This window comes from Lipophrys pholis (genome assembly GCF_963383615.2).
Source record: "Lipophrys pholis genome assembly, chromosome: 16".
NCBI lineage: Eukaryota > Metazoa > Chordata > Actinopteri > Blenniiformes > Blenniidae > Lipophrys > Lipophrys pholis.
Window position 1 is genome coordinate 27,003,996 of NC_137634.1, and position 11,009 is coordinate 27,015,004.

General features: G+C 45.3%; 1 protein-coding gene across 2 annotated transcripts; it reads left to right on the top strand.

Annotated features, from left to right (window-relative positions):
- Positions 1–1,160: 1,160 nt before the first annotated feature.
- On the top strand, positions 1,161–7,245 carry mrpl22 (mitochondrial ribosomal protein L22). 2 transcript variants are annotated; one of them, XM_080482638.1, is made up of 7 exons: positions 1,161–1,204; positions 1,313–1,355; positions 3,817–3,952; positions 6,238–6,303; positions 6,377–6,454; positions 6,526–6,595; positions 6,984–7,245. In XM_080482638.1, exons 3-7 carry the CDS (start codon positions 3,911–3,913, stop codon positions 7,190–7,192), a joined length of 465 nt encoding a protein of 154 aa, XP_080338764.1. In that variant the 5' UTR covers positions 1,161–1,204; positions 1,313–1,355; positions 3,817–3,910; the 3' UTR covers positions 7,193–7,245. The 2 variants fall into 2 exon arrangements, with proteins under 2 accessions (XP_080338764.1, XP_080338763.1); XM_080482637.1 differs by having other exon boundaries at positions 1,165–1,211.
- Positions 7,246–11,009: the final 3,764 nt, after the last annotated feature.

Here is an 11,009-nt window from a genome sequence, read left to right on the forward strand (position 1 = left end):
CCAGCAGCAGGTATTCTGGGGAGGGGGGCGGCACACAGACGGTGGTGGACATGTGTGTTTGTAGCTTCCCCAGTCCTTAATCAGACGCTCCACTGAGTCCTTTATGTTGAACAGAGAGTCACGGTCGTAGGTTCGGACAGCGTGGGCACCATCACCGAGCATTAAGGCTGGATGACCTCAGAACTCATGGCAAAAAGTACAAATAGCCTTCAGCATAGCAGCAGTGGAGCAGCGGCGCGCACACACAGGCACCATCTTGTGAAGAGCACACTCCAACACAAAGGTGTGCATTCTGTGACAGGTCAAAGGTCACTGATAGTGATGGGGTGAATCTGTGTGTCCAAGGTGTCTTTAATCACTGATTTACTCACCAGAAAGTAATCTAACCCTGAAGAGGATTGGTGCACTGCTGAGTACAAGGTGTACTCTTTAAGAGTGGGATGAGAGGTACGCCAAGCGTCTCAAAGACCATAGTCACTCATGTACTGCTGGACTAGATCTATTGATTAGTGACCATAGTCACTCATGTACTGCTGGACTATGTCTGTGGATTCCCAGTGTCGGTGTTTACTACTTTACTACCTCTGTGTACTTGTGGACTGAGGACCTTGTTGAGGACTCCTCCCACTATCAGTGTTTGGTCAGAGTGTGTTGAGAGGGTGAAGAAGTTGTGATAGAAGGAGGGTCATCAACATTTGGTTTGGCACCTGGCACCTGGCACACCTGAGAGCAGCATGAGACCCCGTGAGGAGGAGAGGGACAGATGAGGTGGTTTTGATTCTTTATTTTGGATATTTACAATCTCTTTTTTCATAATACAATTCCTATTTTAAATATTCTTAATAAATAAAAGTTTATTTATCTTTAAAAGAGTATAGTTGCATTATTATACCATTGTTAATATATTAGTGGAAACATTTGATCAAAACGGCAATTTTATCATTTATCGCAATAATTTCTGGGACAATTTATCATCCAGCAACATTTGTTATCGTGACAGGCCTACTGAGCGTCCTTCAGATTGTCGGAAGGGGAGAATCGGGGCCAAAATCAGCCTGATGTGAACCGGGCATTAGACTGTAACTGGCCAAGCTCGTTCCAACTCCAGCCCGATAGGTGGCGGTAATGCTCATTGGACTCGGTAGCAAACTGCCATAAAACACAAAAGGTGAAGAAGAAGAACAACATGGCGACCTCCTTGACAGTACGCGGTGAGACAGATAAAGATATACATTTCTCACAAACTCAGCAAGATAGGACCTGTGTGAGGTCTGTTCGGTTAATACGTTTTGAAATACGTTCTTCTTTCCAGGTGTTGCTGTTCTTCGGAGTTTATCTGGACTGTTTCACTGCAGGTGAGCTTTACGGGGCTAAGTGTTAGCGTCTGAGCTAACGGCTGTGTAGGACAAATCAGTCAACACTGATAATAATATTAATATTATGTACCGCTGGACTAGGCAAAAAGGGGCTAGTAATATTAATGTTATGGAATTTCTCTGACTCGAGGCACAGTACTTTGTGTGTGTGTGTTTTAAATGTTTCTTCTTCTTTTCTCCTCTTCTAAAACACCACATCTTTATTTATACACATAAAGTCATTGGCAGGCGGTTATATATGCTTTATAGCACATTATATCCATCTAAATGGGGTTATTTCTGTATTTATGTCACATCATAATGTTACTCATGCACCAAATTTGATCAAATTGATTATTATTGTATTATGTGTCATTTATTATTTATGGCACATTGCACCTTTATTTCTGCACAAAAATTCATCAGTGGAAGGTTATTTCTGAGTTTTATTTCTTCACAGAAAGTGAGGTAATATGCCATTAAATGTGAATAAAAAGCAGAATGTTTTGAAGTCGTCATGAACCCGTAGAGTATATAGAAGTGTTTGTTCGTTGTAATCTGCAGCTCAGCTCTCCCGTCAGCGTGTGAATCTCAACATTTTATTCATATTTGTGATTTTTTTTTTCCCTGATCACGGAACATCTGCAAATGATGATAACACTGGTCAGCAGTCAAAACATTGTCTGGGTTTTTTTCAACTGATTTACAGTAATTTTGATGTGCTGAATCAGGTCAACTTTTCTAACTAAGCCTCTTACATGTTTTTTGACGTTTCTGTTTGCATGTACAACTATTTTTGCTTTGTATGAGAAAAAAATCTTTCTTATTTTCTGGAAATAATGGAACTCTGAAGAGTTCGCGTGCACCAATTGATGATTAAGTGGTATTTTTTATGTCACAAGTGAACAGAACGGCTTCGACTAGAAGATCTTGCAAAAATAAACCCGACTTTTTCTGCTCCGTCTGCGGCGAATACCCCGTCGTTCCTGACAGAAATCCAGTCACAAGTTTCATAAAGCGTGCTCACCATGCTATTTTTGGTAGAGCGGTTGCGCTTGTCTCCCAATCAGCAGGTTGCAGGTTCGATTCCCATCTCTGCCATCTCTGTCTGCCTACATGCCGAAGTGTCCTTGGGCGAGATACTGAACCCCAAACTGCCCCCATTGGAGTGACAATGCCTTGCATGGTGCACGGTGTGTGAATGTGTGTGTGAATGGGTGAATGTGCTGAACCATGTGGGGGGCCACCCTTTGGGGCTGCTGTCAGCGGCAAGGCTCTGTATCAGTGAGTCCATTTGGTATTAAGCTTGATATGCAAGGAAAGACAAGTCTGAGGGACAAATCATGTCACTACTGCTACTTCGGTACTGTTGATGTGACTGGGATCAACAGGAAGAACCAGAGTAGCCTCAGGAACCGGACCATGTGCTGAGTCAAGAGCAGGATACTTTGGAGAAGTGAACAAGGAATTGAGGAAGAAGTGATTCTCAACGATGAAGCTCCTCATCCTTTCTCCCCAAAAGAGCTAAACGATCCAGCTTTATCAACGTCGAGTACTCAAGTTACAGAGATCGAAGTTTGTAACATAAAATTAATACGTTGATAAAACGACTTTTTCTCGTTAGAAAATTTAACAAATCAACTGATAAAGACATAAAAATATAATCAGAAGATTGGACTTTCTTCAAAAGAACTTTGCGAATCAACCCGACTTGATGTAGAGAAACGGATGTCATTTTCAGCGGCGCCAAGTTGTCCTAAATCAGTAGAAAAACAGAGACAATTTACAAAAACATTTTTTTGTGTGTAATCAGAACTTTCATCAATCATTTACTGATAAGATGTCATATAATATTAAGTCTTGATTTATTCTCAACTCTTCATATCTTCTGTTGTTCGGACTTTACAATGACGAGATAATCAGTTTGTTGGTCTTTTCTGTTCAAGAATAGATCATTAACATAGTTTTTATCACCTGTGTAAGATTGAAGAGCCGTTTTCTCCTTTATAACAGCTGTTTGAATCTCTGAGTCTGTGAGCTTCAAACATTTAGTGTTATAGAAATGATCTGAATGTGATTGTTGCATTTAAAACCCAGCTCAGTTACAGGATCTCATTTTGTCTTCAGGAATATAAATCAACATATATTTTAAATTGATCTACTGATTAAAATCATGAAGCGTAAAGCACAACCAGAAGAACCTCACTTATTTGTCCGCGTCACAAATCACATCAGCTCCAAGCTGTTTAAAGTTTGGTTGAAACTCCTGCGATTGAACTGATTGTTAATGGTGTGTGTGTGTGTGTGTGTGTGTGTGTGTGTGTGTGTGTGTGTGTGTGTGTGTGTGTGTGTGTGTGTGTGTGTGTGTGTGTGTGTGTGTGTGTGTGTGTGTGTGTGTGTGTGTGTGTGTGTGTGTGTGTGTGTGTGTGACCCTGTAACCTCCAACCCCGTCCCTCTGCAGGTTAACGTCTCCTGGGAGCGTCCCTCAGCAGCTCTCCTGTCTCCACGTCAGCGCCACGCTCCAGTCCAAGAAATGGGAGAAGAACAACCTTGTCATGTATCAGCCTCAGCAGTCGGATGAAGCTCGCAGACCAGCAGTGAGTCTGTTTTATCGTCGTTCTGGTTCTTCTCTTAATGTTAAAGTCCAGGGGCCTCATTTATAGAACCGGGCCTCAGATTCCTACTAAAAATGTTTCTGCGCCCAAAAGCTGAAAATGGCGTGAACCAAAATAATTCTGATCGATAAAACCGTACGTACACACATCAGCACACACTTTCCTTTTCTAGATCCAGTCCACCTGGAAGGTTCAGTCCAGGCCCCGCCCCCAACACGCCCACTTTCTACCATCAATGCTCAAAGCAAAGGGCCTCGTTATATTATTACATCTCAATCAGCCTGTTGATCTCCAGTATTTGATGCTAAATCCTGAAAGAAAAGATGAAGAAAAGGAATTTTACTGAGAGAGAAATAGTGATGGAGGAGGTGGAGGTCAGGAGATGGTGGAGGTCAGGAGATGGTGGAGGTCAGGAGATGATCTTATCTGGTGTCACAGTAGTAGAATCACTAATAAAAGAAAAAACAAGTGATCAGCAGCTCGTCGTCACTGATGGAAATAGTGAGAGTCTGAGAGAGATCAGAGACTGTAGAGGTGGAGGAGAAGAGTCTGATCTGAAGGTGGAGGTCAGAGGAGAGTGACATCATGGAGGACAGAGAGTGACATCATAGAGGAGAGTGACATCATAGAGGAGAGTGACATCATGGAGGAGAGTGACATCATGGAAGACAGAGTGACATCATAAAGGAGAGTGACATCATGGAGGTCAGAGAGTGACATCATGGAGGTCAGAGTGACATCATAGAGAGTGGCATCATGGAGGTCAGAGAGTGACATCATAAAGGAGAGTGACATCATGGAGGACAGAGTGACATCATAGAGGAGAGTGACATCATGGAGGTCAGAGAGTGACATCATAAAGGAGAGTGACATCATGGAGGACAGAGAGTGACATCATAGAGGAGAGTGACATCATGGAGGACAGAGTGACATCATAGAGGAGAGTGACATCATGGAAGACAGAGTGACTCATAAAGGAGAGTGACATCATGGAGGTCAGAATGACATCATAGAGGAGAGTGACATCATGGAGGTCAGAGAGTGACATCATAAAGGAGAGTGACATCATGGAGGACAGAGTGACATCATAGAGGAGAGTGACATCATGGAGGAGAGTGACATCATGGAGGTCAGAGAGTGACATCATGGGGGAGAGTGACATCATGGAGGTCAGAGAGTGACATCATAAAGGAGAGTGACATCATGGGGGACAGAGTGACATCATAGAGGAGAGTGACATCATGGAGGTCAGAGAGTGACATCATAGAGGAGAGTGACATCATAGAGGAGAGTGACATGGAGGACAGAGTGACATCATAGAGGACAGAGTGACATGGTGGCCAGAGGAGAGTGACATCATGGACAGTGACATCATGGAGGACAGTGACATCATGGAGGACAGTGACATCATAGAGGAGAGTGACATCATGGAGGACAGAGAGTGACATCATAGAGGACAGAGAGTGACATGGTGGCCAGAGGAGAGTGACATCATGGAGGAGAGTGACATCATGGAGGTCAGAGTGACGTCATAGAGGAGAGTGACATCATGGAGGACAGAGAGTGACATCATAGAGGAGAGTGACATCATGGAGCACAGAGGAGAGTGGCATCATGGAGGAGAGTGGCATCATGGAGGACAGAGTGACATCATAGAGGAGAGTGACATCATGGTAGTGACTCCACCGTGTGTCAGAGTGTCGTAGAGGAAGGAGACATTTAGGTGGAGACCAGCAGACTGATAAAGTTCAGTTTTATCTGGTTATTAAATGTATGAAATAGATATTTGAACAGGGACGGTGAAAAGACTTTGTGTTTTATCCTCAGTCACTCTGGAGGTGGAGGAGGTGGTGGAGGTGGAGGGTGACTATTTATATACTGACTCTGAAATTAGACTGATCGTTACACACCTTGTCACCATTAATAATGGGGGGAGAGGGAGGGAAGGAGAGGGGGGGGGGGGGGGGGGGAGGCGGCAGGAACAGGAGACGAAGTGTCACACGTGTTGAAAAGAGTTCTCATTTCTAATCAGTTTAACTTTTTCAGAAACTTTTTCTCCCAGTGGAGGTTTTCTGTGGTCATACAGTGACACCTAGTGGTCAGAGATTCTATGTGTCACTATAGTGTTCATGAACCTCTAAAGAAAAGTGACTTTTAATCCAGAGAATACGGTAAAGGAGTAACTTATAATTCTGTGCACATGCTGGAATCTTCCTGGATGTTTGCGTGTCGCCGCCTCAGGTTGATCCGTCCATGTTTCTCTGCAGGAGGTTTTCCACAGCAGGAGGCAGATTAAGTACAGCAAGGATAAGATGTGGTACCTGGCCAAGCTGGTGAGATCTGCAGCCTCTCACGGTGGCTCACGTCAGGCCAGACTGGGAATAAATCTTGTTTCCTCCGCCACAGATCAGAGGGCTGAGCGTGGATCAGGCCATCGCACAGCTCGAGTTCAACGACAAGAAAGGAGCCAAGATCATGAAAGAGGTTTGGAGCAGCGCCGGTTCCTCTCCCGTCTCGTATCCGTCCACTCGCTCTCACGGCTGCTCTGCTTCCAGGTGCTGCTGGAAGCTCAGGAGATGGCGGTGAAGAACCACAACGTGGAGTACAAGTCCAACCTGTATGTAGGTGCGTGTCTGCAGCTCGCCGTGTTTCCACAGCTCGTGTTTTGTAAGTAGAAAGGTTAACGTGGTGCCGCAGACAGGACGGAGCGCTCTGACCTTCTTCATGGCGTCTGTAAATGTCTGACATGGGAAAGAGCTGGAGGACATGACTGTGGCGTGAATGTTTCCACTGCCATTTGCAAAAGACAAAGCGCCCTCCTCCCAGAACGCCGTGGTGTTTTCATTGTGACGCGCCGTCAGACGGTGAGGAAGCGATGACCTTTAGTGATGAAGTGTCTCTTGGTTCAGCAGCCGTGCAGCGGGCAGCGTTATTACACAGAACCACACTTCCTCTCTGATATTGTGACCCGGGCCGGGGCCAGCAGCTCATCGGCCTCTCTCTGTCCCCGCAGCCGAGTCCTTCTCAGGGAAAGGCCAGTACCTGAAGCGGATCCGGTACCACGGCCGCGGCATGTTTGGAATAATGGACAGAGTTTACTGTAACTACTTTGTGAAGCTGGTGGAGGGCGCGCCGCCCCACGTGGAGGACAGGACCAGCCTGGACCAGGCCAAGGAGTACGTCCAGAAACTGAAGAACCGGACCATCATCCACAGTCTGTGACGCTCCCACTCCAACCTGCCGTCGGGCTTTTGTAAATAAATACATGAATGGATCACAGCCTCTCTGCTCTTTATTCAAATATTCATTAAGACGATGTATATTTACCGTAATTCCTGGACTACAAGTCTCACTATTTGTTGTTTGTCTGGCCATGTGAGTTTTATTAGGGAACAACTTGTACCAAAATATTCTGGTACATACTGCCATGGACCACTAGATGGCACTGTGTCACCACAGAAAGCTGCAACGCTGCCACAGAAAAAACCTCCATGACTGCTGGATTTAAAGTTCAGAGTGAGAAACTTACTATGATGAAGGAAACTAAACATTTTGGGCTCAAAGCTGAGGAACAACTTGACAGAAGGTTCTTGAACATCTGGATCAGGTTCATCAACACATCTGAGACATCGGGTTTATTTCCCCTCTTTATTAGAGTTTTTGACAGATTTGACATATAATCCAGAAATTATGGAAAATCTGGGAGTTCATGTGAGTTAGGTTTCATTAAAGAAAAAAAAAAGGGGGTTACTACCTCTTAAAGTTGTAGAATTACTGACCGACTGACTCAATCAGTGGGAGGAAGATGCTCTATACATGCATTCACTTGCTATCATGTCATAAAAATGTTACTGTCTTACATTTATAGGTACAATATAAACAAAAAAATACAACTTTAAAATAATCTAATACAAGAAAACGGTCTTCATGTGAGTCCAGTCATGACTAACAGGCTGACTCACTGCTGCCCCCTACTGCACAGAAACACCAGTGAAACGTTAAAACAAAGTGCCAGTCGGGTGTCAGTGACGATCCCTGTCGGCTTCCAGCTGCTGAGACAGAAAACCTCCCTCAGCTCTTTCCACAGATTCTGCTTGGTTCTGTCCAACTCGCCGCAGTGAGAGGATCCCGGAGTGTGTGCAGGCGAGCTGTCGGCGCCTCGCCGTGACGCCTCAGTGGTTGAGTTGAGGTGACAGCAGTTTCTCCAGAGAACAAACTCGTCAGCTTCTGTGTTTCTTCACTTTGACTCACAAACACCCAGAAAACCAGGAGCCCAGAGAGGAACTGTCCAAATGAGTTGGTGGATCAGGACCGGCTGAGACGCTTCTGCTGGGAAACAGTTTGTTTGTTTCAGATCGAGGCAGAAGAGAAGATTCTATCTGAAGAAAATACAGCGTGGTACAGGTGAACCTAAAGGTATTGGTGCAGATTCCATGGAGCGCCCCCCCCCACGTTCCTCACAATGGTTTGATCCAGGTTCCTGATTGGAGTCACCAAACTCCACGAAGAGACTTCACTTCAGAAACCAGTTCAACATTTGTTGCTTCAGAGTGGTTTCAGGCTGCTTTTGGACTGGTTTGAACTGGTTCTGGACTGGTTTTGGACTGGCTCTGAACTGGTTCTGGACTGGTTTGGACTGGTTTGAACTGGTTTTGGACTGGTTTGAACTGGTTCTGGACTGGTTTGAATTTGCTCTGGACTGGTTCTGGACTGGTTTGAACTGGTTCTGGGCTGGCTCTGGACTGGTTTGAACTGGTTCTGGACTGGTTTGAACTGGTTCTGGACTGGTTCTGGACTGGTTAGGACTGGTTCTGGACTGGTTTGAACCGGTTTCAGACTAGTATTTCTTGATTTAAACTTATGCAGTAGTTTAATTCTCTATTTTCGCGGTTGTTTATTTGCTGTCGTTGGTTTGATTTCTCCAGACTTGATTACTTTTCCTTAACAAGGCGTCTTTCAGCTCCTGGCCTCTTCACTCTCTGCTTTGTGTTCTGAATCTCTCAGCCTCACTGTCGTCGTTATTGTCTATTATTCTCCTAATAAATTGAATTTAGAGTGGGAAGAAGATGCGGCGGAGACATTAAAGACGCGCCGTCTCTGGTGGATTTGTACTTTCTGAAGGTCAGCGTGTCTCGGTGTTGTCGAGGTGCACAAGCTTTTGGTCTCCACTGCTCCTAATTGGCCTTTAGTTTGCTGTTCTGATGCCAGTGATCAGATTCCTGGATCGCCTGTCGCTGCTTCTCTCCACAGCTCTCGTCAGCGCAGAGCAGCTTTGAGTGCGTTTTCAAATAAAATGCCATCTGCTGGCCCCAATTCCAGCAGACAAGTGCCCTCAATCTCAGGTTGGAGGCCGCCGCGGTCCCTCGGCACAAAACAGCAAAACACTTCCTCCTCTTCCTCCTCTTCCTCCTCTTCCTCTCTCACTCTGCGTCACTTTAGTACCTGCCGGCCTCGTTTCCTCTCAGCACACATAAACATGTGGAGCACATTTAACGCCATACATTCATTATTTACAGGTTCACGGCTCCAATAAAGGAACAAAGAATTTACTCACCAATAAAAAGACTTTTCAGGCTGAGCTGCTTTAGAAGCTGTTAGCTGGACCAAACAGAACTTTCTACGTCAGGTGAACAGGAGGCTCACACATGAGGCCCACTGACCAAAACGGGGTCTCTGGAGGGTTCAAACTTCACAAAGTGTAAAATCAACTGATCTTTGAAGAAATGTTGTTGTCTGATGTGTTTGGGTTAAAGAAGCCTTGTTGACACTGAGGCTTCGTTTACAGGACAACAAAAACACATGGAACGGCAGCACCTCTGATTTGGGGTCTGTTTCCATGACAACCGTCACGATTTCAAACCGGCCCCTCAGGTGGAACTTTTCCTGACTCCGACCGCAGAGCCCTTTACTGCACATGTGCACCGCCGCCGTGGTAAATAGTTCTTCTGCTCATGCAGGAGTAACAAACATGGCGGCCTCCATAGTGACGTGACTCCGAGTCCGTGTTCTAGTTTCATGTTGAGGTTCTCCTCTAACAGCATCTAATTCCTCATCTGTCAATACGACTGTCGGTTTCTCTCCATTGTGTTGACGTTCATACCGTATTCTTCTCTGCACACACGTGGTTTCATTACAAAAACAAGCAACAGCGCCCTCCTGTGACCCGGGTTACTAACTACATTGCTGTCAGTGTGTCTGCTGCTGTAAACACTTCTCTTTACCGGACAAGGTGTTGGCACTTCCTCTCTACTTCCTCTCTACTTCCTCCTCTCGTCTTCCTCTCTACTTCCTCCTCTCATCTTCCTCTCTACTTCCTCCTCTCTTCTTGTTCCTCTCTACTTCCTCTCTACTTCCTCCTCTCTTCTTGTTCCTCTCTACTTCCTCCTCTCTACTTCTTCCTCTCTTCTTCCTCTCTACTTCCTCCTCTCTACTTCCTCCTCTCTACTTCTTCCTCTCTACTTCCTCCTCTCTACTTCTTCCTCTCTACTTCCTCCTCTCTTCTTCCTCTCTACTTCTTCCTCTCTACTTCCTCCTCTCTTCTACTTCTTCCTCTCTACTTCCTCCTCTCTTCTTCTTCTTCCTCTCTACTTCCTCCTCTCTACTTCCTCCTCTCTTCTTCCTCTCTACTTCTTCCTTACTTCTGCCTCTCTACTTCTTCCTCTCTACTTCCTCTCTACGTCTTCCTCTCTTCTTCCTCTCTACTTCTTCCTTTCTACTTCCTCTCTACTTCCTCTCTACGTCTTCCTCTCTTCTTCCTCTCTACTTCTTCTTCTCTTCTTCCTCTCTACTTCCTCTCTACTTCTTCCTCTCTACGTCTTCCTCTCTTCTTCCTCTCTACGTCTTCCTCTCTTCTTCCTCTCTACGTCTTCCTCTCTTCTTCCTCTCTACGTCTTCCTCTCTTCTTCCTCTCTACGTCTTCCTCTCTACTTCCTCTCTTCTTCCTCTCTACTTCCTCCTCTCTACTTCCTCTCTACTTCCTCTCTTCTTCCTCTCTACTTCTTCCTCTCTACTCAATGTCTGCTCACAAGATCTTTTCCAA

Bases quoted from the DNA above. Each gene is read 5' to 3' on its own strand.
- mrpl22 (XM_080482637.1), top strand. From the start codon at position 1,187: ATGGCGACCTCCTTGACAGTACGCG. The intron at 1,356-3,816 runs GTGAGCTTTACG...GTCCCTCTGCAG, and splicing joins TCTGGACTGTTTCACTGCAG to GTTAACGTCTCCTGGGAGCG. The intron at 6,596-6,983 runs GTGCGTGTCTGC...CTGTCCCCGCAG, and splicing joins CAAGTCCAACCTGTATGTAG to CCGAGTCCTTCTCAGGGAAA.